The sequence below is a fragment of the Netta rufina genome (genome assembly GCF_964035555.1).
Source record: "Netta rufina genome assembly, chromosome: 16".
Lineage (NCBI taxonomy): Eukaryota > Metazoa > Chordata > Aves > Anseriformes > Anatidae > Netta > Netta rufina.
This window is the reverse complement of record NC_140140.1, coordinates 14,678,857-14,704,027: the sequence shown is the minus strand read 5'-3', so window position 1 is coordinate 14,704,027 and position 25,171 is coordinate 14,678,857. Positions and strand designations below refer to the sequence as shown.

The 25,171-nt window shown below is 45.0% G+C and overlaps 1 protein-coding gene across 1 annotated transcript in view; it reads left to right on the top strand.

Moving 5' to 3' along the window:
- Positions 1-2,611: 2,611 nt before the first annotated feature.
- The window catches only part of LOC311215313 (peroxidasin homolog), a gene marked incomplete at its 5' end in the record, with an annotated part of 42,139 nt that continues 19,579 nt past the window's right edge, over positions 2,612-25,171 (top strand). The window contains 6 exons of the mRNA XM_084296411.1: positions 2,612-2,775; positions 12,002-12,073; positions 19,400-19,471; positions 19,700-19,771; positions 22,543-22,614; positions 24,126-24,197. Coding sequence (XP_084152537.1) covers positions 2,612-2,775; positions 12,002-12,073; positions 19,400-19,471; positions 19,700-19,771; positions 22,543-22,614; positions 24,126-24,197 — 524 coding nt within the window. The remainder of the gene's footprint in view (positions 2,776-12,001; positions 12,074-19,399; positions 19,472-19,699; positions 19,772-22,542; positions 22,615-24,125; positions 24,198-25,171) is intronic.

Sequence of the window (25,171 nt, the reverse complement as noted above, 5' to 3'; positions counted from 1 at the left end):
TTGAACCATGGGACACAAGCGTTAACTTTTGTTCCTGTCACTTAGGAGTTAATTCTTGGCTCTTGTTCAGACCTGCAAACTTTTTTTTTTTTAAACAATTTGTCTTGTTGTTGGAAAATAAAATGAATTGATGCACATGTAAGGGAACTGTGATTGCTAGTGTTTTGTAACACGTCACAAACATCCCATTTGTCATGAAGGGGAGGTAAGGTAGAAGAGGAATGCTTCAAGTGAAGATCGCTCCTAAATAGATTTAGGTTGCAGAACTTGCCTTTATGCACTCAAATTATTCCCTGTTGTATGGCTCTTATTAAATCTTGACTGCTAATTGTCCATATCCCACAAAATAATAAGTAAATACCCATCAATCCTTCCAAAAGCTACAGTCAACTATACCACCAGGCCCTGAACTAACATAGCAAAGACAAGTGCATATAGAAACATGACTGATGCATAACCCAATTCTCCTCTTAGCAATATAAATAAACCTGGAAGGGAATGAATTTTATTTTTTTATTTTTTTTTGCAGATGGTTGGTTTAGAGCTCGTAGTTCATGCAGTCAGGCATAACTGGATACAAAAAGTCTTGTATTTGTGGAGTATCCACGTGTGCAACAGAAGGTGGTGAATTTCATAAATGCTAAGACATGGTTAGAAGAGAGTGGTTTTGCTTATTTTCCTAGAAATACTTCCAGAGCAGCTCCTAAGTGGTTATCCTGTCCTGACAGAGTTCATGTTTCACAAACTTATAGTCTGGGGACCAGCGTGGAAGACAATATGACTTAATTCTCGCAGATTTTGGTGACATAACCTGCGTCATCTTTTTTAATTCAGGAGGGAGCTGCACTTAGCCTCTCAAATCGGGAATTAAAAGCTGTCACTTACCTGGAGCACTCAGGGTGTTATTTGAAGGCTGCAGCAGATGCTGCTTCTTTCACGACCTGCCTTGGTAAGAAAGGGCTGGGTGGCCACTAGAGGACACTGTGCTCAAAAGCATGAGTTGCTTCTCGAGGGAATTGGGGGAGTTCAACAATTTCCCTGGTTTTCGAAGTGGTGCGAGTGCAAGCAACCAGCAGATTGCTTGAGCATCAGAGGCAAGAAATCTGCGTAATGTCCTTTGCTGGCTAGAAGAAAATAGCTTTTACTGTGTATTAAATGACTCCTGCTTAAATTTCTAAGTGCTCGAGGATAATGCATCAGCTATTGTATAATGGCAATTTGTCCAACGTGTCAGCAGAAACTAAATACCTACAAGTTCTCTGGGTGAGGAGGAGACCAATAATCTTATTACTGTATCCTGGAAGATGCTTTCTAAGCCTTGATTTACAGGGTCATTGAGAGAGGGAGACTGGCAAAAATAACCACCTGAAAAAAAAACTACTGAAAACACCACTAGGACCACAGATACTCAAGTGACAAAATATCTGAGGGGAAAAGAGACCAGGGAGGCGATGTTGCTCTGGTTAAATACCTTTTTGTCATACTAATTATCTTGCAGTTCACGCCATAAAGCAGACCTGCAGGTTCATAGAAAACTTTGGGTTGGTCCTGCAGGTAATATGAAATGATGCCAGGTTTGGACTTCCTGAGGTAGCTTTATATCCTAACGAGCCTTAATGTTCCACATTTCTGTTAAAACCACACATTTAGGAACTTGTATAGTAATAACTGAAAACTTAAAGACAAGCTATTGGCACTCTTAAGCTTCTTTATAATGGTAGAAATTATTAATTAAACTGGGAACAGGTCTTCCTTTTTGCACCTCAATTTTCTTATCCTTCAATGGGATAAACAGAAGCCTGTATCTCCTGCAGGAGTTACTGCAGTTCAAATGTGGTTGTTTTCATTGTTTCTTTCCCTCTTCACCCCTCAATTGCCCTTGGTTTTTCCAAAGCCCTAACATTTTTCTAAATTGCATCTTTGTAGTATGAAACTACATTAGCTAAAAAGTCTTTGAAATTAATCAGACTTTACTCTGTATAACATGACAGCGTACAGCCAGTTGTTTTTTTTCCTCTTTATTTGCAGGTTATTTATCTGTGTTAGTGGTCTCCCTTTTAAAATCCCTTATCTGTAGCGCTCCAAGGTCCCACAAACTGTGGGAGATGTATTTTACCAGATGTTATACGTACGTGCAATAACTATCCTAAAAGTCGTATCGTCTGCTGCATTTGACAGAGGCTATTAGATAAGATGCCATCCTCAGTCTGAAGTGTGTGCTAAGGCAAAAATTTTGCCCTAAAAGCATGATCCCAGGCTATCCAAGTCCTGGCAGTTTTTTGTCATTGTCCACAAAGGTGCATTCTGTATGTTTTTTAGATAAATGGCTAAGGAGTTAGCCTGCTGTTAAAAAATCAAGAAACAAGGCAAAAATAAATCAAAATTAAGACTTAAGGTTTCAACACCACAATTAAAGAGGGGTGGGAACAGTCTGATCTTCAATGATGTACATAATGGCAGGGAGGGTGGGCGGTTGGACTGTCAAACTGCCTTAATTTAATTGCAAACACATGCTGATGAGTCCCCTCCTCCTGGACCTCAGGGCTGGGAAACTTTTTTTTGTCAGCTCCCTGCAGTTCAGAATTGAGGAAAATCCACTCGGGCAAACACCATGCTGATCAAACCTTCAGCTCTCCTAGGCTTTTTGTGCTTTCTCCTCTTGCTTAGTTTCTCCTGTTCCTGCCCCAGTCGCTGCCTGTGCTTCAGGACTACGGTGAGATGCATGCATCTGATGCTGGAAACCATCCCCGACATCCCACCCCAGACAAACATACTGTGAGTAGCCGTTTCGTTTTACTGCCTTTCTTACCTGCTTGGTCTCTAGGAAGAAGAAAGAAAAAGCTTGCTGGTTAAAGGCATGCTTTTTCTCCTTTTTGGTGCAGTTGTCTGTGCTGCAAACTGTTTCAGGCTTTTAGAGCATAGAAAAGAAACTGCTTCTTTTGGCATCAGTTAGTCGTTAACAGGACAATCAAGGGAGTTGAAAAATGCAGAAGAAGAATGGCATGAAATCCCTGGAAGATGGTTTTGGGGAATCAAAGGTCACAAATATTAAACTGTGCTTATAGAAAGGTACACAGTTTATGTTTGAGAAGGCTTTGTATATGGGTGTAGGAGAGAGAGAGGAAACACAGCAGTTTGGGCTTTTATCTCTACAGAACAAAACACCTAATTTTTCATAAATACCGCCCTATTTCTTTCCTAGGCTTTAAGTTTTGGCTTTCCAGATTCTATCTGAACTATACAAACCACATGCAAGGCTTATTAGGAAAGCAGCAATCGGGGCATCTCACAGGCTCCTTGAGAAGTAAAACTATACCTGTTGGGTTGGATGTGCCTTCTGGGCGGGGGGGAGCTGCTGGTGTGTCCATTCAAATGGAAAAGGTGTAGGAAAAGGGCACATAGCACTTCCAGACCTCTAAACAGCTCTTACTGACAGGTCCAGAAGAGCACCTTCCTCTCATTCTGTGGTCTGTCCTATGCTTAAGGGTGTCCTTAAGATGCTGTGGCATGTGACAAAATGTTTCTCTTAGCTGCTCCCTTGGTTTGGAAGACCTTTTTTTGTAAATAGCAGGAAAGACTTGTCAAAAATTCATCTCAAAACCGTTAAATCACTGCTGATGGTCAAACTTTTCCAACTCTGGTGGGTTGAGAAGCTGTTCTCTCTGCCCATAACAATCCAAATTTGGTCTCAGCCAGAACATCCGTACGAGCATGTCTCCTGTAAACATTTCTCTAATATTACTAATGCGATTTATCTGCTGGCAGCCTGAGGAGCATAATGCAGGCGGGATGCTGGCATTTTAATTGCTGCCATCTAGATCTGCTTGGGTGGATGGAAAAAAAAGCACAGAGGTCCTAGCAGGACTGGCACAAAGGAAATGCCTACTCTAGCTCCATCTGACAGAGCTGTGCTGGTGCAGAAACTGATTGCAGCTGGGCTACATGGAATTCACCCTAACTTGGGGCAGACCCAAATCTGGACTTGCTTTCTATCGAGGCTGGTGATGCTGTAGTTATTGTGCAGGGTGATGCTGCCTACTCCATGGTTTGTTGCACATTAGCTGGGTTGTAGCTATCTGCCCTACAGGAACTTGCAGAGTTTCCCTCTCCAACTTGTCACCAGCCTTTTTTCTCCCCTTACAAGTCTTTCTTGAATGGGAAACTGGGGTGTTAAGCATTAGCTACGTGGTACAGGTGTGAGATATGAAAGCAGTCATGTTTCGAGATGACTGTCTTTACAGACTGATATTTTTGAGGGAGTTTTGTCTGGTATATTCTCTCCTAATACTGCCTGCATAATTATAAGTGAAACCCATACTGCTAAGTAGTGATTCCCATAGATACAGAATAATAGGAGCCTGGTAAGTTCTCTGTTGGCAGATCACATGCCTTTGTATGGTGTGCAGCAAACAGAGATACTGACTTTCTGGCAATCTTGAGGATTTAATGTATGTAAATGCATTTGGCATCCAGCATCCCATTGTATCTGCTATAAATACCATTTGAATAATTAAACTTTTTTTAAAAAAATCTGAAAGATCAAAATGCTTCTTAACCCAGGCCCTGACTACTCCAGCTTTTAGGTATGTTAATCTTTCTCTTGGGAGAACTGTTACTGCTCAACGCGAGCACTCAGAATTATAGCAAGAATATCTGATCGTGGAGTTACTCTGAGTAGAAAATGTGGGATTGTGATATTTTCCACATTTGCCCTTTGGTATGAACAGGACCAAGCCTGTGCCTGCAGATTCAAACACCGATGCGAGGCTCCAGCTCTGTTCCCTCGCCGAACAGCTGCAGCTTCCAGATGGGCTTTGCTTTGAAGTCGGGAGTTTGGGACTTTCTGACTTCCGTGACTCCGTGCCACCCTCTCTCGAACAATCCTTGAAGAGCAGGGAAGTCTTCGAGCCGGCACACGCTGTGCTTCAACAAGCCCTGCTGGCAGATGGCCCCCTCGGGGCGCTAGCCAGCTGGCGTAACTTGGAGCAGCCCATGGCCGTCTCTGAGTGATGCTGGGACTGGCATGGAACCAGCTCCGGGATTGATGAGCTGTTACTGGCTCCTCTTTGGTCGCCGTTTCCCTCCTCCCTTCCCAGTCCCAGCTGGGTGCAGCCGAGGATCTGGCCCAGCGTCTGGTTTTAGCAATAGCCTATTTGTCTTTGGTAACAGAGTCTGCTCGTTTTGTCCCGAGCAGAGAAGAGGATGGCAGGCATGGCTACGTGTGTACAGATAAGTAAGCTATAAAAATTTGTGGTGTTTAACTGCAAACGTATTTTGGCTGCTGTCTGTTCAACTGGAACGCGATTATCCAGATGTGATCTGCTGGTTACCGCTGGGATTCGAGCAGTTTCTTTAGCCAGCAGCCCAAAGAAGGGAACAGCTGCGAAACATACACTCCGAAAATTTCAATAGGTCTTTAACCTTCGAAGTCATTTGTTCTACAGAGTGACATTTGAAACAATAAACTTTGAAACGTGTGGGCACGAGGGGAAGAAATCCATGGAAAGAAGTCCCCCTCTGGCTGGCAGCTAATGGATGGCAATCCAATTATCCGTGGGCTAGTCTCCCTTCTGCATTATGCGTAGCACGTAATGAATGGGGACTTCGAGGGAAACGTAGCTGAGGGCACCAGCAAAGACGGCGCGGTAGCTGGGATGCGAACACGCTGCTGGCATGAACGGGAGGTGACCCAGTTGCTCACGGACCTGGCTGCTAATTGGGCAGCGTGGGCACGGCCGCTTTGACGAGCTTTGTTTCCCATCGTGGCTGTGCAGGGTGCTGCGTGGTGGCTGCCTGCTCGGTTCCCCTCTTCCTGCAGTAGGATGCTACGCAGCAGGAATGAAGGCTGTGCTGGGACAGGCTGCAGCACTCTCCGTGTGTCTTAAGAAGCCTATTTGCAGGAAAAGCATCTACATTTGCAGGGGGAAGGCTTGCTGAGCAAATGAGTTCTTGGAAATGCTGCTCCCATTGTGGTCTCTGTCGTGCACTCTCGGTCTTTCAGATGAAGAATGGATTAGTCATTTCCTCTGCCTGTGATAGTCCTATGTGCAGTCATTGAATGTACACCCACACATTCTGCATCTTCCAGGTGTGATCTCCTTCTGACTTCTTCTTTGCTGCAGTATTTAATCATCATTAAACATTTTGGAGGTGACCGAAGTCTTCTTTATGTTCTATTTATAAGTCACTTCGTCAGAAGGAAGATGGGGAGGGGAGGTATTTAAAGGTTTTGTGTTTTTTTTCTTTCCTTCCTAGAGGCATTCCAGTATCTTTTAGTGAAATCACCCAAACTCTTGGGTTTGTGGTTACCTCAAGTGTTTAGAAATCCTGGCTTCACTGACCTGTAGTGCCTCTTCATCTGGTTCTCACTTGAATATCTGCACTTTCCCTGACTGCTCTGCTCTCACCACGTCCCTTTCCCCATACCTGTACCAAGACCATCACTGTGCTCTTTAAGGCCACTTTTTCAGAGTGGGCTACAGCAGTAGGTTGGAGAAATCAGTATATTTTGGTGCAAGAATGCATTTATATTCTGGTTAAAGACTGAAACGGTCATGCTCTTAAGAAAGAAAAAAGCCAACATCTTTGCTGCAAGGGACTTGGTATTTAAAAATGCCATTAACAGTTAATTTAAGCTGACATGGTGCTACTGCTTTTTGGGTTTTCTGAAAATATAAATATATCTTTGCACTCTGAAACTTTCTTTTACCACTTCTGGATCAGGGTCAGGATACAGTTCAGGAGGAGGGAACGTTGTCTTTATTCGATGTGGGCAGTATCTTGATTAGGCTAAGAGACTCCTCCTTGCTGACATGAATATCCAAGAATAGATTTAGCTCATTTGATTAGGATCAGACCCTAATCTCCATACCAGCTGCTAATAGATAATGGCTCAAATTATCTAAGATTGATGAGGTCAACAGTTTGCAGTGTAATCTTCCTACTTTAAGACGTGTTCAGGGCCAAAAGTGTGTTTTGGAGGTATTTGGTGCACCTGCCTTTTACTGCTGAAAGCTATGGGATGCTTGGTGGCACATGGCAAAATGGTTCCAGCAAGGAAGAAACATCAGCAGACACCTTGTGCAACTCTTCCAGGCACGTTGTACAGCCCAGTTTCCTCCAGACCCTGACCAGAATCGCATCTTTGGTAACTGGGCTTCCAGGGGGGCTGTGGGGAGTGCCTGTGGTGGTCCTAAACCACCCAGAACTGCCTCTAACCACTTATTTTTGTATGAATGAGTCTTGCACAGTTGAACATGTGCCTGTGAGTGCGTGCTGGCTTGTGTGCACGGAAAAAGGGGGATCAGCACAGCAGCAGTCACACCAAGCTGAATTACTGTCGAGTTCGTGCTCCAGCTGACAAAGAGGGAGCCCTTTTAAAAATCCTGACCTGTTTGTGGGTGCTGAAATTTTAAAACGTTTTTCTTCAGGAATGCCTGTGGTGATTTCTTAATTAAAACCTAGCGTGCCCATCCCTCTCCTTTCAATCTGTAAGAAGTGTACAAAAGGGAACAGCAGCTTGTTCTGCAGCATGAGGCTCTCTGCGTATGCTTGCTCTTCCCTGTTTCATCCGTGATCTTACTGACTTCTTTATCAGTATTTCCATGCTGAATGTATTTTCCTTCCTCTTCACTCCTCGAAGAGTCAAATCTTGATGTCTTAAACAGCTACACCCCAAAATAGCAGAAACTTGGAGCACCCCAGCCCTGAGCCCCCCTGTGGTCTCCTCTCCCTAGCAGAGATGACAACGCTCAGCTGTCCTTGTAGGGATTCACAGATGAAAGCTGTCATTTATTAAAGCCATTTGGGGACTTGTGTGCAAGAGGGACATTCCTGAGCCGGGGAGCTGATGACAATGAGCCTGGAAGACTTCATTCCCATCTCAGCAAGGCTGTTTTCCCTTCCTGCCAGCACTGTAGCTGCTTGGCAGCATGGAGGAACCTGCAGAGCTGACTCCGATGTTCTGTGGATGAGTTAGACAAACGAGCATCTTCCTGACAAGTGCTCTGGCTCTTATTAGAAGTGGGAAACTTGACTTAAAAATCATGTGTAGAATGTCCTACACACCCCAGGAAAAACTGGAAGGAACCTCAATGTCTTATCTCCCTTTGTAAAACAACCATTACTCTCGGTGTCTTTGGTGATGATGGTTGGTTGGCTGCCACTTACCCAACCGCTTCTGGGTTAAATGGCCCCAAACTGGCAGCATCATTGCTGTGCACGGTGTTTTGAACACAGAAGATACTTCAGTGAAGCAAACCCAGTAATTTCCACAGAACTGCAGTAAAACACCTCGTGTAGCTAATTATCTGGTTAGGTAACGTGGTAATATATATCTCATTCTTTAAAAGCCGAAATAGGTTAAACAGAAATGGAAGCTGCTTGTAAAAGCTGTAGATTGCTTTATATGCTAATCATTGTTAATTATTTAACACAGTGATTTCAGGAACGATTGCTCTGATCACAGCTGGGAGGATCGGAAAGATTTGAGTGTAAATACCTGTGTCCCCAGTCCCTTTGCAAATTCTCTCATTCTTGGTAAGTCTCGGGGACGGGGCTGGGAGTTCCCACAGTCAGGAAAGGTGAGTGATTTCACTAGCAGATCCGAGATTATCCATGCATTCCACCCAGTTTCCTGCCAGAGCCGTGGTGCTTTGGCACGAGGATTTGGTGAGGTTTTCTGCAGGGGCAGGCAAGCTGCTGCTGGCTGGAGGGATCCGTGCTGAGTGGTGCGGCACAGCCGCTGTCCAAGGACAGTGGGTGCGCCCTGGTTGTGCGAAGGTAGGAAAAGGTCTGGGATCCTCTCTTGTAATCCCAGACTGTCAGCTTTGAAAGCATGGGGGAGAGTTAAATCACAAGGGATTCCCCCTGGCCCCCAGTTTTGCAGATCCCAAGGTGAAGGAAGCAGGCGGGAGGGAGGGAGCCCAGCTGCTCACGTCCACAGCAGCTGGGACAGGCTGGCACCCGAGCAGCTGCGTGGTGGGTCCCGGTGAAAAGCACACTGCTTTGTGAGGAGAAATGTCGAGTTTCCAACGCGAGTACCCTGGGAATTGGGAGAAACAAGAGTTTCTGTGTAAAAAGGGGCAAACTCTGCAGGGAGTGGGAACGCTCTCAATCACTGCACGCAAGCCAGGAATTTCCCAGTGCAGCCCTACATGGTGTTCTTTCACCAGCTAAGCTTAGGGCTAAAGCAAAGTCTGGAGGAAGATGCTGTGGATGAGCCAAAGTTGGATTATTTTTCTTTTTTTTTTCTTTTTTAAAATGCATTGGTAAGGATGAAGATATGGGTTGCTCTCAGACTATTGCCATTGTGTGATGGAAGGCAAACCAGAGTGACCTTTCCAAAGGAGTGCAAACCAGATGAGTTCAGAACTTGGGGTCCTGGGATTCATTTGAAGATCTTACCTGGAATTGAAAAGGGGTGAAAAATCAAGACGTTTCATTAAAACAACATGCTAAGCTTTACTATTTGCTTCTTGTGGGTGGTGGAGGGGAAGAGTTCCTGAAAGTTTTCAGTGCGTGAAACCGGACCCATTGCGCACCCATCAATGGGAATATCAGGAGGCATCTCCATCCCTGTGCTTCTCGCCAGCAGGGGCACTGCTGATGGAGAAAGCGCTGCCAAGCTGCAGTGCTGGGACCTTTGTTAGTGATGCATGATTGCTCTTGCCAGGCTCTGCAGCCCAGGCTCGCTTTATTTGCTCTCACAGGTGAAAAATCCCACTCTCTAGGGGGTCAGACTTGCTTAGTGAGCTGCAGACTTCTCCAGCACCTTTCCATAGAGTAGTTTTCGGCAAGTGACCCAAAGTGAAAGCAATCCTGGGGGTGGGGGAGCTTGTGTTTTATTTTTGCTGGCTTTTCAGAGGTGTTTTCAGTCACCCATGGTTCTGGGTTTTGCTTCTAGTTTCAGCTGGGGAAGCTGTGCTCTTATGCGTGAATGCTGGGGTGTGAAGGATTGTAGTTGTCTGTGTTTGTTAAAATAGTTGGATGTTTTTTCCACCAGCAGTCTGTGACCCAAGGTGGTATTTTGCACCTCACTATCCGCTTCCCGCTGCCTTTCACGAGCATCAGCAGCCTCAGCCTTGACTCCTGTGTGTTTCTTCCATTTGTTTGTTCCCTCCCCTATTACCTGTAGCCAGCTGCCAGGACTAATTACACTGTCCTCACAGCCCCCCAGGGAGGCAGAGTTGGTGTCTGCGTGTTACAGTGCATAAATCAAGTTTGCATTTCTTCACCTTTTCTCATGGTCTAGTTTTTCCCTCATTTCCTTTTAATGAGACCATGGAGAATAGTGCGTTGTGCTATTGCCTTTGCCAATACTTAATTGTATTTGGCTTTATGGTGTCAGCCATGGCCTCGAAAGCTCTGTACAGATACCATCAAATTCACATCATCAGTGAAGAGGGATCTGTAACACCTTCCAACAAGGCGAGCAAGAAATGTTTGAAACACTTTTCAAAATGCTGAAGCTGCGTGCCTTCCTGCCCTCTAGCTCTTCAGCGTGCAAGATTTACCACTAAGAAAGAGGAGAAAGTTTTCTTATTTGGTCTTCTCATGTCTTTGTTCAAAGCTGAAAAGCTACAGAAATGGGAAAAAAATAACAGGAGAGACAACTTCCACTGTCATTCTATTGCATTCAGTGATTAATGGGGTAACAAGGCAGAGATTTAATATTTCAGCTTGAGTTCAATAAAAATACTGTATATTTTCTGCCTAAAAGTAAGAATGCTTAGTGGGATTCTTTTTAACATAAAATAACCTTCTTTGCAAGCTGTTATGCTGAAGAAACATTATATCTTAAACTAAAATCAGCTCTACTTACTGGGTACCCTCCTCTCAAATACTTGCTGCAAGATCTTTCAGCCCCCTTGGATGCTCACTCTGTTTGCTTACAGCTATCTGCAGCGAATGCACTTCGTTATAGTCTTACATAGGCCACAATTCTTGTCGAAGCTCATTCTAAAAATAAGTGTTGAACACTTAGCAGTGTGTAGAATTCTTGTTTTAAGCTGTGACTCCAAATGCTCCTTGGTTTACCACCAGAATGACAGGCATTTCGGCACATTCATGTGTTTTTCCCCTCGAAGCAAGTGCCCTTAAAAGGCTGTCTTAAACAGAAATAGCTGTGTGTTCACTAAAGGTAGTATTGGAGAAAAAAAATAATTAATTGTTGTGCTTTGGATGGAAACTAACAGCAAAAACCAGTTGTCAGTCTTCTGCAATTTGTTATAATATGCTGGACCATGCAAGGTGCCAAATCGATGCACATTCCCTATAGAAGTGTTTCTACTTGGTTAACCAGGTTAAACCACTTAGCTCTTATTTTATTATCTCATTAGCCATCAAAACAACATGTTTTAGGGTTCCAAATCAATGTAGATACATGGACAGCCCTTGAAAATTGCCAGAATCCCCTGGACTCCACTAATTCTAATTGAAGTTGGCACAAATTTGAAATGCAGGCAGCGATAAGCTGTTCTGAGTCTTGGAGCACTGTGGAGCAGAATGTGAAATGCTTATTATATGAGGTTATTTGATCAGATTTAACCATTTTAGGACAAAGATAATTTTGCTGGGGACCTAAAAAGTGGGTCAACATGATTATGTGCATTCCTCTACAAACCAGCATGAGGTGCAAGAGCAATTGTACATGAACTTGGGGTGCCAAGAAGCAGACCTTGTGCACTGCTCGTGGAATTGATCACTCGAGTCCTTTCAGCCTTTAGTTTTCTATGAAATGTAAATAAATTTTGTACATTTTGTAAATGTAGGGTTGGTTGTGCAGGCTTTTGGCAGACTTTGCAGGCAATGGTAGCCCCCTAGCCATCATCCCCACGCCTCCTCCTCTTCTTCCCCCTCTCCATCCCTGATCGTTGTCTCCATTTCTCCAGTCCTGTAGACCTGATACAATAAATTGTTCCAGAATTCCTCCTCCCTTTGTTGCTGTTTGCTACTGCCTCATTTATATTATGAGTGTACTGATTGTGTTTTCTGCTTTCAGAGATTTACGTTTCAACCACATCAAGGAGATACGACCTGGAGCCTTCAGGAGACTGAAGAACCTCAGTACTCTGTAAGTCCCACTCAGTGATCCTGCAGTGAGCTTATTTATTTATTACATTAGTGCTATCATAGTTTAAGGATGGCCTTGGTCTTAGTTATTTCAGCCGATTTGTCCATACCCAGTTAAAGCTTTAAAATTCTCTCTGTTCTACCCTGGATCACGTGTCTTACAATTTTTAATTAAATGAGCAGTTTAATAACTAATTTTGGTAGTTAACCTGTCTTTAAAAAAAGAAGAATTTTGTGCATGCTCTTACTGCCTGAGGATGTTTCAGCAGGTATGGCTGGAGCAGCCCATAATGGCCTGGATGGCAGAGGGATACGTTAAAAGTGTCTTTCTTTCCATGGCTGCCTCAAATGTTTCCTGAAGTGAGCGTGTCCTTACAAATACCAGTCTGTCACTGTGTTTTGCCATAGAATAAATACCTACCCCTACCCTACTGCAGATAGGGATGGGATTAGAAGGCAGTTCCTTGAGCCTTGCATCCCAACCAGGGCAGGCATGCTCACGTCAGTCTGCTACAATACTTTACTAATGAATTTCTTGCTCTGCTCAAAGGAAATAATGGGAGCCTTTGCTGCTTCTTGCTGCCTTAAGGCTGAGGGTTTGAAGATAGATATGAGTACATCTGCACTGTGTAGCCAAGACATTGAAAACAAACCAGCCCCCAAATCAGAAACAGAAGCTGTGTCAGCACAGCACTGTGCTGGATGTAATTGGCCTGGTGAGGCTCAGATCTGATTATTCAAGCTGTTACATGGCGCTAACAGCTATAGGATTTCTAGGTTCAAGCTCTTGGTGAGGCAAACCAGCTAGTCTGAGAGTCTGCACTGCATGACAGACGCATTCATATTTCCTGGATTCAGACATTTGTGGCCCCAAAAAGCAAGAGAAAGTCCAGATTATTTTTTCTCTGTCTGACCTTGAAAGATCTGAAGTCCCTGATCCAGTAAAGATGTCAGTGCTGAAAGAAGGCAAACCCAGAAAATAAGAAGTTCAGTCAGTTGTAAGAAGTTGTAGAAAGAGTAGCAATGCAGGAGTAATTTGTCATAGAGAGCTGTTTAAAAGCTGTATTTTAAAAATCAGCGTTTGCTAAAGTTTGTTCCACTGTGCATAGGGGACTGATTGGCCAAACCAGCAGCACGACAGCTAGTTTGAGCTGAACCTTGGGGAAACCAAGGAGCCTGGCAGGCTTGCACAGGAGAAATGCTTCACGTAACGAGTTCTGTAAGAGATGCCAGGTGCTGTCCTCACAGTGCTTAAATGTAGACAGGTCCCTGGCACGTGCAAGACTTCTGCTTCTTTCTTCCTGACTCCTGCTACTTTGCTAGATGGGGATATGCAGCCTAGCTGAGAAAGAAAGACCCATCTCTCGATAACATCTGTATGCTCCATGACTTAGTCCAGTGTTTTTGGTTACTGCTTACACGTGTTCCTGGGAAGGGACCTCCAGGGCAGGAATTCCATAAACTGATACTGAAGGAAATAGGCGTGAACATACACCTACCATCCCTAATCTCAGCATTATGGATGCCAGGGCAGTAAGAGGGACGTGTTTTGCACAGATAGTGGACAGGCTGTCATGCTTTCACTAAACAGCATCCTACAGCTGTTCTCAGAGCCAGAATACTGGGTTGGCTAAAAAACGCTGCCCTAAGAAAATACGGCATTTTTATATTTCAGTTCTGAAAATCAACTGTTTTTACAAATGAAACCTTTCCATTTAGATAGCTCATTTACTTTGTTTTATTTCCTGCTTTGGCCAGCAAGCTGGAAGAATCAGTTATTCTCACGTTCGCAGGAGTTACCGGGTTCCCCACAGGTGGGAGTTAACGGAATGGAAGTCAGACCTCATGTTCCTCGGGCAAGGTTCTCTCCAGGAACTTTGGTTTCCCCAATTCCCATATCAGAACCGACAAGAGCCAAAGAATTTGCTGATGTTTCCTAGACAGTAACCTTTTGGCTCAGGACTTGTATAGGTTTTCAAGTGATAAAGAGAATAAATCCTTAAAAATCCCAGAGAGAAGTGCTGGGGAAGTTTGGCCAGAGTATTTGAAGCACGTGGTTTAGAGGACAGAGCAGCTCAGGTTCCATATGCAGGAACTCTGAGATTGCTGCTATCTGCCATGGGATTTACAGAAATAAAGTTCCTTAACCAAGTAAAAGCTTTTAAATGAGCCTTTTCCTGAAATCCTTTGGCCTGGCAGAGGAAGGGCAGCAGAGCCTGGTGCAGTTTCTGTTTTGCATCTCCTTTTGGGCAGGATGGCTGTAAAATATCCAAGTTTGACAGTTTATAAACCACCCTGATAAGGAAGCCTTTGTACTCTGCATTTGGAGGGAGAGGTGCAGAGAGGTGGGCTGAGAGAAGAGGAGCCTTTCCTGAACGTCCCGTGGAGCTTTTAAACATCCTGGGTAAAGTTCAAACCTTCCCCTGGCTCTTCTCTCTTCTTTCCTCTCCCTGGTGCAGGGGATTTGATAAATTACAGAGCACTACTGAAATTAAAAACAGGAGCTCTGTTTGTCTGTGGAGGAGCAACAGTCATTACATGCTCCTGCCTTTGGGCTCCTGGTGCACCACAAGAGGTAATAAGCATTTATTACAAGCAAGCACCGAGAGCTTGCTTGTTGGCTGTCCACAACATCGCGTGCACCAATATTTTTGGGCAAAAAGTCTTAAATCTGTAAGGTTTTCTCATCCAGTCCTATCCCTTCCCATGTAGCTGCTGGTCCCAGAATCTCCTTTGTGTATTTTTAAGCCGTTACTATGTCACCGTAGTAAAAAATGTAGAGCAGCAGGGAGCAGGAAGGAAAAAAAAAAACCCTCTTTTATGCCATCCACAGAGTGCCAGCAGCTTTACAGCAGCTGTTTTGCTCGAGTTGGCCGATGCCGGCCTCATTGCTTAACCCAGCATTAGCTCACAGCAGGTGCCGGGCCCTGGCAGAGAGCAAACACGTTGCAAGCCCGTGGTGAGAGGCAGTGTCTCATTGCTTCCCGGTCTTTGCTCCTTTAGCTCATCTCTGGGTGGGGATGGATGACAACACCGCTGTGTTACGGCCCTCCTGTGTGCTCCCCAGGAGGCCAGCACCCTGCCGTGTTGACCCAACTGGGCGATTGCTGGTTTCACACCAGTGCCATCACAGCCCAGTAGTTGCTGCCATTTGTCCCTCCAGCTTATAGAAACCTTGAGTCCTGAGACCAAAGCAGTACTTATTAACTTCCCCAGTAGGTTTTTTTGTCTTCCTGTCCATGTCATGGGCACCCAAGGGAACAGGGGCTGAGAGGAGACCACATACTTCTGCCCGTGTCCTTGTTCTGTCCATGTCCTCGCTCACATCGTGCTTCTCTTTCCGCCTTAAGTTACCTGTTTTCACACTTGTCCGTGTCTGTGAGTGCTTTGAAAACTATTTAGGAAGCATTATGTGGAACAAAAAGCACTTCTGGTGAGCTCTGCAGCTCTCCTTTAGGTGCTGCTTTCAGGGACAGTGTGCAGGCCGCCTCGGATCCTCCGGTGGCTCCTCAGAGAACGTGTCCCTGTGAGCAGGAGGGGATGTTAGAGCCTGATGGATCCTGAAATAAAGGTTTCTCTCTCACATATGGGAAATGGCTATTCCAAATCATCCTGTCAGCAAGGGAGAACGCACGGCTGAACATTAAACTAACTTTTTCTCCCCCTTTAAATGCGCTACGTGATGACTTCTGGTAACGGCGTGAGGGAAAAAAAGGAGCTGCTATGTCGCACCGACTGCAGCATGTCGTTTGTCAAAGGAAAGGAGGAAAGGGAACATGTTTTGGGTATGAACACTGGCCTGTCACATCATCTAATACATTCTTCGGAGTAGAAAAATGACTCGGTGAATGCAACTTAAGCCTGTGCTTGGCAACCTGGAGGCAGGGTGGGGATGGAAGAGGGAGGCACGGTCAGAGAATAAATGAAACTCGGTGGGAAATGCTCTCTTAGAGGATATGGGCCAGCCTGTGTGGGGCTGGTGTTGTATCCCAAGCCTCCCAGAAGAATTTTCAGGAATAAAACCTGTACGGTTGAGTCTGCCTGTTCGTTCTGAGCCAAATTTGCCAGCTGTCCTGGAGGGGAGCGCCACACCAGTTTGCTATCTGTTGGTAAGCTCCAGGAAACATACTGCTGATATTTTTAATCGAGCTCATTTTGCAACGGGGTGTGCTTGAGACATACATCAATAATGATCTTTCCAGCTTCTGTCTGCCAAAGCGTTTATTCCCAGCAGATCCGGTTAGCGGTAGGACTTAGCTTTCAATTCTCTGCAACTTAAACGGGTAATTGGGCATTTTGCTATTGATTGCAGCTGGGATCCGTATCCAGGTCATGCAAATCGTGGCCAGGATTTCGCACACTTCTTCGGTTGGGTGAACTGCACAGGAGTCAAGGAACAGACAGCTGTCCACAAGCCATCTGAAGTCTTTCTAGGATCCAGATGTGCTGTCTTGACTATGCATTTCCCTGAAAGTAGCTCTTTGGAATATGTACAGTATGAGGGACTTCATAAATTATCTCAGTTTTGAGTGTATTCCAGGACATATCCGTCTGTTACAATAGGGAATCCTGAGACAGGAAACAGAGATGGCTCCTTCCATACGCTTTTTAACCTTTAATCAGGCAATGAACAATTTAAGTATCAGGCCATGAGATGAGAGGCCTGCACGGTGAGTGCTCTTTGAACTTCCAGAGTTTCTCTTGTTTGGCTTGGATCACCAATTCTGCCCCCTTTTAACTGCCCTAAACAGCAGAGACACCGAAATAGACTCGATGAATGTTTTTCAATAGCACCAAAATTCAGCCAGTCGACAAGCTGTGATTTAAAATCTCCCTGGGTTTCAGTCCAGGTCTAAACTCTCTGCAGTAAAGGGTCTGTGTTAAAGGGTCAGCCAAGGATCCCTGCCCATGGTGGTGCAGGGGGGGGCTCCTCAGCCCATCAGCATGCCCCTGCCCCAAGGATCTGCTTGCTGGTAGCCCTCTCTTGTCCTCTGTGAGTCGAGCAGTTGATGCCAGCCGCGTGGCAGGGGACAAGTGCCTGCATCCAGGGGAGTGATGTCCCAGCTGGCACCTGTTTATCAGCCTATCCAGCATCCTCAGAAGTGGGGCCAAGGATCAGATAGCAGAGAACAAGCCACTTCCTTTCACCCCTGGCTGAAGATGAAAGTGTGCTGATAGAGGGCAGGGAAGGAAGCGTGCGCCGCTGGTGCCTGTGTTGTCTTTGTCCTGTGGGTAAATAGACAAAAGTCCTCTCCTGCACCGCTCTCGAGCAGTCCTCGGGTGTTCGATCATCAAACAAACCTTGGGGTTGCTTTTCAGGGGCTGGATTTCCACTCAGCATATCTGGCTGTCAAAGCACGAGAGCGTGTTCCAAGGGCTTGACATCATTTTTGCATCCTTATGAGCGAAATCGGGTTTTTTAGCCTCAGTCGTGTGTGTTGAGACATTGCTCGCAGCTGTGCAGGAACTTGCCAGCATCCTTCTGCCTTAACCTCTTCGGGCTGCTTGTCCACGCTGCTGCTATGTGCAGCTTGGAAGTGGCACCTGAATCCTTGGTGGCAGAACAGGTACTCAAAAGAGGATAGTGGGGTTTTTCCTCAAATCTTTACTGCTTTGGCTTCCAAAAATGTGGTGTTTTTTTTTTTCTTTCTTTTTTTTCTTTTTTTTCTTTTTTTTTTCTCTCCCCTTCACTCAAGTACCATCTGTGCTTTTTGCACCTTTAATGTAATTCCTCACCTGAGGACAAGCTGGTGGAGGGCTGGCGCAGCTCAGGTACCTTGTGAAGCTGCCGTAACACATCTGTGTTTCTGAGATCTTTCATCCTTGCATCCCTGGGGCATTCGATTGTATCTTCATCTTCTTTTCCCACGTGTTTTTACCATTTTTCCCCACCTCTTTGTCTTTTCTCTCTATCCTTTACCTGCACAGATGTTGCTCCCAGGAAGGGACCTTTGCCAGAGGCTCTCTGACGTGCTGTCTACCCGCTTTTCTTCATCAAAGGGCGGGCAGAAAATTGGGCTTTCTGCTGGGAAACCACTGAACCATCTTCCCATGTGCTGTCAGGTGGTGGATCATTTCCGAGGAACACAGCTATCACAAAAAAAAAGAAAGAGAATGAACTTGTGAAATGAGCTCCATGGGCAGCCTGGCCTGGTTTTGTGTTGAATTTGACCTGATACTGTAGGGTCTGGCTGCTTACCAGGGGAAGAGCAGTTTTTCCTAGAAAAACAGATCTTTGACATGCAGTCACAGCTCTTCTCTGTCCACATCTCCATTTAAGAACTTAAAAATAAGCATAGCCAGCGAGATCCTTAATCCTAGCTACGAAATCCACCAGCGGCCACCGTGAGGTTTGTCGGATCCAATACCGTGGGGAAAGACCCCAATAAGTGCGGTTCAACAGCCGCAGAGAATAGCGAACCCTCATCCATTCAAGAGCTATTTGTAAGTGATTTATTTAGTTTTCTCAGCCTTGGGCTTGGCAGCGGTCGCAGAGGAGGTTTCTGCAGGGTTCGGCCATGTGGTCACTGCTGTTGCACCCAGCGTCGCTCTTACAAGGACGGGCTGCTCTCTGCTCCTTGGCACAGGCTCGCATTTGCATGCACAGTCATGGTAACGAAACACACAAGTCAGAGGCTGCCTGCCAATGCGATGTTGTCCATAGGTTTTGTATTAAAATCTGGCACGAGGCTCTCCAGATTGAAAGAGGCTGTTTCTGACTAGCTGTGGGACTCAGATCTATATCATTTATTTATTTTTCCTGTGTACATATTTGTATACAAAGAGATTAAAACAATGCCTTACCATTTAATGACTCTTATAACCGATGAAGTAGCGTTTTGAACTGCTTTTGTGCAGTTAAAACCTGGTTCTGCATGCCCCTGCTCACACATTAACACAACCATGCATCCCCAAAAACCTTCAGTAATTGTACAAAAATGGCAGCAATTATTTAATTTGTCCCTTCTCTCTGCTTTCGGCTGCCCGTCTCCCTTCTCCTCACTCTTTTCCTGGCCAAAATTGTAACTTTTGGGTGAAAGCCACCGTGACAAAAGGTAAGGAAATGTTTTTGAGCGTTCCTTACTGGAATGCACCTCTGGGCAAAAAATGTTCTTATTGACTTAACTGTTGTGAGCATCCTGACTTCAGGCTGATAGCCCCTTTAGATTTAAATTCTATGAAACCTGTGGATTAAGGATTTTTCAGTGGATTAAGGATTAAGGAAACCTGTGGATTAAGGATTTTCTAGTTTTCAGGAGTACAAATGCCGTGAGTCTCTCTCATGCTGAATTCATCAGCTCTGTTTTTTCTGTCTTGATCTGAACAGGCTGCTGAACAACAACCTGATAAAACACATTGTGAGAAGATCCTTTGAAGATCTGGAGAACCTGAAATACCTGTGAGTTCCTGTCTCGGTAGTTTCTTAACCTCTTGGAAATTGAACAGCCCACTCCCAACGTTGTCCAGTGAACTTTCTGTGCTCAGAATTTCTGGATGCTGATGTTGCAGATGTAAAACATTGCCCTTGAATCCAATCAGAAAGCTCTGCTTTGGCTTCCTGTGTCTCTTAAAATACGACTGCTGAACGGGTTGTCCTAATGCTTTTTTCTTTCTCTCCTCTTGAAAGCTACCTTTATAAAAACGAAATTCAGAGTATCCAGCAGCATGCCTTCAAAGGACTCCGCTCTCTGGAGCAGCTGTAAGTACAGACGAGTGCTCTTTGTCGCTCGAGTTTGTTGTGCAGAAGAGCCAAGCTGTTGGCTTGTCTAATCCCAAAGCTGAATTGCTGTGTACCAGCCACTTAGGAAGGAGTAGGATGAGGCTTCTGCTGTTTTGAGGTCCAACTTTGCAACACTGCACTGGCTTCCCTTGGAAACAGCTGGTCCCAGTAGTGATTTGAGGTAGTTAATACCAAGGGCTCTTCCTACTGATGTCCCGTATGTTTTCTCCTGACCCTAAGCCTCTGGAGCATAAGAAGAGCCCAGCTGTGCTTTTAATTCCCTCTATGTCCAAAGAACTTCCAATGGGAGGAAACCAGGGATGTGTAGGATGGCTTGAAACAGGAGGCAGCTGGCCTGCTGTGTTTATGTCAGCTGGGACTTCTGGAGCAGTGTAGGGTCTGGCCGTTCTCCTGAACTGACGGTGCTGGTTCAGTTTCTCTCTTATCCAAACCTTTGCTGAAAGCGAATGGATGAAGTGCAAGCTGAGAGCTGGGATGGGGTATTTATGCAAGCCACCAGGGTGGTGGTGTTTGCATGCGCTAAATCATCTGGACGTTGCAATGGGGAGAAGAAAAGATGGAGGTAAACCAAGTAACGACCTTCCCTCCAGGCTGCGAGGCTCTCTGGGATGAAAGGAGCCTCATGAGTTTTCCTGGCAGCTGGAGCCTCTCACAGTGACATTCCTGCATCCTTAATTGCTCCCCTTCTGTGTATTGCAAATCCACGCTGTTTATTCTGTCAAAGAGGTTTTGTTTTTTGACCGTTTGGGCTCCATGCTAAAGGTGAGATGGCAAGACTGAGGTCTGACTCTTCTAACGGGGCTTGCTGAACTGGGGTTGGATTTTTCATGTCAGGTGTCATGATATATGACGTGCGTGTGGGTGAATTTGTGTGCGCTGGAAAGAATGCGAGCATAGGTATTTGAAATACAGCAATTATTTACATCACTGGAGAACAGGGAGCAAAGGTGAAACCACTAATTCATGGATTGTCCCAAATGGCAGAGTTTATGGGGCTGGAATGCAGCTAACAATTTTGCTGTAAAAAGAATAGGATCCAGCTTGTTCTCTAGGCTGACAGCAGAAGTGGATGGGGGATAGCTGCAAGCTATAGGTACTGTAGGTATTATAGCTGTAGGGCATTACAGGCAAGCTTAACAACGGGTGTGCTGCCATCCTTGTGTATGGTATGCTTTTTCCATCAGCCAGCTCAGCAGTGATTCCTGGGAGAAAACGGGAAGCAGAGACGGGCTCAGCTGTGCTCAGGGAGATGATGCTGGCCTCGGTGATATTTTAACAATGAGCGTTCCAGACTTGATGTCACAAATAAAAGAAAAAAAAAAAAAAACAAAAACACAACAAAGCCACAAAAACAACAAACAACCCTTGGAAAGGCCCATCTGTTTCCAATCTCGAAGGCAGGCATGGTTCCAAAAGAATTAGCTTTGCTCGAATCCTACCCCGTGTTCCTGTACCCCACAAGCCAGCTTTTCAAGGAAAGTATAGCCCGATTGATGGACAATATCAGATGCTTTCCTCAAAGGCCAAAGCAGTGACAGCAGACATCTGAGACTTATTACAGCACATGCGTTTCCCTCTCCCTGCTCTTGCCCTCCACTGCAGGATCTGAGTCACCGCGCCTGTTTTGTGCTCTGATAGCGATCCATTTATTGTGAATCCTTCCATTACAAATCAAACAGCCATGCGGAGGCTTAGGCAATTATTTCTCATCCCAGGCAGCTACAATAGCAGCGAGTATTTGTAGACCCACAATTAATCAGTGTCTGCTGGAGAATGTATGCTTTTGTGTAAAAATTGGGGAAGAATTTGGGCAACTTGGAAACTGCCCTGAGATGCGTTTAAAGGTCAGGAACAGGTTGGTTATGTCAGTGCACACCGCTAATGGGAGCAGGGGATGTCAGGTTCCTTGCTGTGGTGCTGCAGACCCCAGATTTGTTTTGCTGATGGCAAGGGGTAACTTGGGGCAGTGCAGGAGGTCTCCTGGAGCTCTGCTGATGGAGCAGCAGGTTGGTTGCATGAGCAATAGCAGGGCTGTTCACATTTATGTACCATTTAGATGATAGTGTTCTAGCTGACTGCATTATCTCTGTCTTTGGAGGCTGTTTTCCTTCCCCAGAAACAGAATAGCCCGATGACAGCAGTACCTAAATGTTTCTGCTGTTGTTTCTTGTTTCTGGGAGCCCCTGCTAGCATCACAAACAAACACAGGCTGGAAGAAGCCTCTGGATGCCTCTAGCCCAACCTCCAGCTCCAAGCAGGACCGACTTCAAAGTTTTATCAGAATGCTCAGGGCCTTTTTCTAAATATTAATTCTTGGAAAACTCATGATCCCTCTCAGAAATGTTTAAATTTCTAGGCTGGGGACAAGTGCTTCATAGTATGGCTATTTCTTCTCCGTGATCCAAGGCTGTGCAGGGGGATGTCGAGGCATTAGGAGCAAGGCAGGGAAAGTTCTTGGATGGTGGTTGGATGGGGAACAGCTGCTGCAGGCTCTTCATGAGTTTCATTCTTTCACAGTTTAAGGGAAGAGCAAATCTGATCTCCCCAGTGCGTGTTACAGTTTATTCAGAGAGAGTAAACAATTGACAGCACAGGGAGAAGCCAGTGTTGGCTACTATTTTTGCATGTGAAAATTGAAGATACTAAAGAGAATACTGAGATGTGTGGTGAGTGATTATCTTTTAAATTGTGATCCTTAACCCTGTCCCTTGTGCTTTTCTGTGTGACAGCTACCTGCACTTCAACAACCTGGAAACCCTGGAGTCAGAGACTTTTAGCGACCTGCCTAAACTTGAAAGGCTGTAAGTAAAGATGTGACTTTCCTTGTGAGTAAGTGGGGGAGAAGACAGGTAAAAAAAAACCTTCATTTTGTTTAACGGTGGTGTTTTTGTAGCGTGAAGCAAAGTGCGGTGATCTCCAAAAAGGAAAGAAGTATGGAGAGAAGCATCCTTAGAGAATCAGATTTTGTATACTTGAGAAACAGGATGGTTACTGAAATTATGTGGGAATTTCTCACCTTGTTTAATGTTCGCATTTCCATCTAAGTGGGAGTAAATCTAGAGAAAGTCAACCTTATTCCACTTGTAAGGTCAACTTAAGTCATTGTTGGGCAGCGTATACAAAAAAGGAGATGGAAAAGGAACAAAGTCATAAGAATGCCCAACAATAAAAACATGCATCCTTCTTGAAAGCATTAGGAAACTAAGTCCTGTGTCCCCTGCTCCCCAGCATTGCTTGTAGTAAAAATATACCCACCAGGAAAAAGGCTCACGTGGTGGTTCCCACTCCATGGTGAAACCAACAGACCCTTCTGTGCTGCATGCAAACATGCATTACACCCATACTTAATAGGCAAACAAAACCGAGGGATCCAAACAACACCCTTAGAAAAATTCAGACCTGGATCAGTACGCTGTGGCTGATCTCAGTCTCTGTATTTGATCCAACAAAAATTCCGAATTTAAGTTTCAGAGGAAGGTTTGTCGACATCCAGGCTGTGCAGCTAGGCTGAACCCCCCTGTACATGTGTGTCTGCAGACAGTTGCACTCAACTCACACTGCTTTTGTATTGCTTTCCTGTTCCACCATCTACTAAAATTACTTCTCTGTAGTCAGTGGTCTTTTGAGAGCATTAGACATAACTGACATAACTAAATTTCCTCCATTAAGGGAATGGAGAGTTAATTATTCCATCCTGCTCCCCCCTGCTGTGTTTCAGGGCAGTTTTTTTTCCAAGAACTCTTGAGTCTTATCTACATGCTAAGAACCTGGAAGTGAGAAGTTGCTTTGGCTTCGTTCAGAGTAAACCCAGGTTTGGCTGCTGCTGTCTGAATTAGATTTACTTATGGATTTGGGTCTATAACTACACTGAGTTCTCTACTGGAGCCTTACTTCAACAGCTGCCCCTGTAAACTCCCATATCTTCTGCAGGGGGGAAAGGTCTCTTGTAAACTGGAGCTGACCATGGCACAGAAAGCACAGGGTGGGTCCAGCCTGCAGGGATTTTGTGCCCTTTCTCCTCCCTTTGCACAGCAAAAAGCAGATTAACTTTGAGGTTCCAGTTTAAATCTGTTACATCACATCTTGAGTCACCATTTCCAGTACACACCCGCTCTCCGCTTCGGTGTATTGCATTGCGTTCTCACATGAATAAAATCCCCATAGCTCATGGAAACAAACACAGTCAATTTAGAACTCCGAGCTCCATTTTGGTGAGCAACCTTTGTACTTCAGCTGAGTTCTGACCTGGGTTGTTATCATCCGTGTAGTGCAAATACTGAATAATGTTTTGGCATGGGTTCTTCCGTTGCAGATTCTTGCACAACAACAGAATTTCCAGGATTCATCCAGGGACATTCTCTCAACTGGAATCCCTCAAACGACTGTAAGTAAAAAACATTGCCTGCAAAGAGCAATTGTTTATCTTCGATCAGACGGCCAGGATCTGAGGAAAAATGTGCCTGGTTGGCAAAGCCTTTAGTTGTTGCACTTCTAAGGCCACTGTGAAGTTTATAAAACAGTTTTGGTTGGACGCAAGAGCTGATTTAACCAGTTAGGAGTTGCTTCACGCTGGTGTCTAATTAAAGTCTAACTGGAAGCTTACAGATCAATAACACTGCAGGAACGAATGTTCCTGGAAAGTCATCCCAACCCTCTGCTGTCGTACGTGCTTTAAACCATAAAAAAGCATGCAAAAATGTGGGAAGTCCATGCCATGGATAAGACCTCAATCATATCTTAGATCAGTATCCTAACACAAGAGGAAAAATCGTAGCTGTAAAAGAAAAAAAAAAAGGTCGTTTTGCTCAGTGCATGATTCTCACCCCATGAAGGAATGCCCTGCTGTGTTATTCCCATGTAACCTGTCTCTTATTCTTACTTTTTGCTTGCTTAAATCTCCTAGTGCTTAGCTTTGTTTGGTGTTTTATGATCTTTGGAAATGATGCATTTCCAACGGGGGGGAAGGAGGGAAGCAAAACCTGAAGAATTTGGGGGTTCTGCCATGATTTTATACTGCAAGAAAATCATGTGCTTCTCCCCACAGTGCTCTGTGATTTCTGCAAGCGGGTAAAATGCTTCATATATATTTAACAGAGAACAACTTTTGTCTGTGTGGGTTAGAGAAAAAGGCACGGTGTCTATAAAGTGCTGTATCATGGCCTTGTGTGAAATCTCACCTTCTCAAATGTTTGTCCATTAAGCCATTAGGCCTTTCTCCCGTGTCTTTTTAGATGGCTAAGGCTCGTATACTGTAAAACTGTCAGTGGGAAAGGAGGCATAAGCTAATCTCCCTACAGCCTCCTTTATCTGTGCGCACAGCACTGTACGGTGTAATGAGGTCAGTGGAAGGAAAGGCAC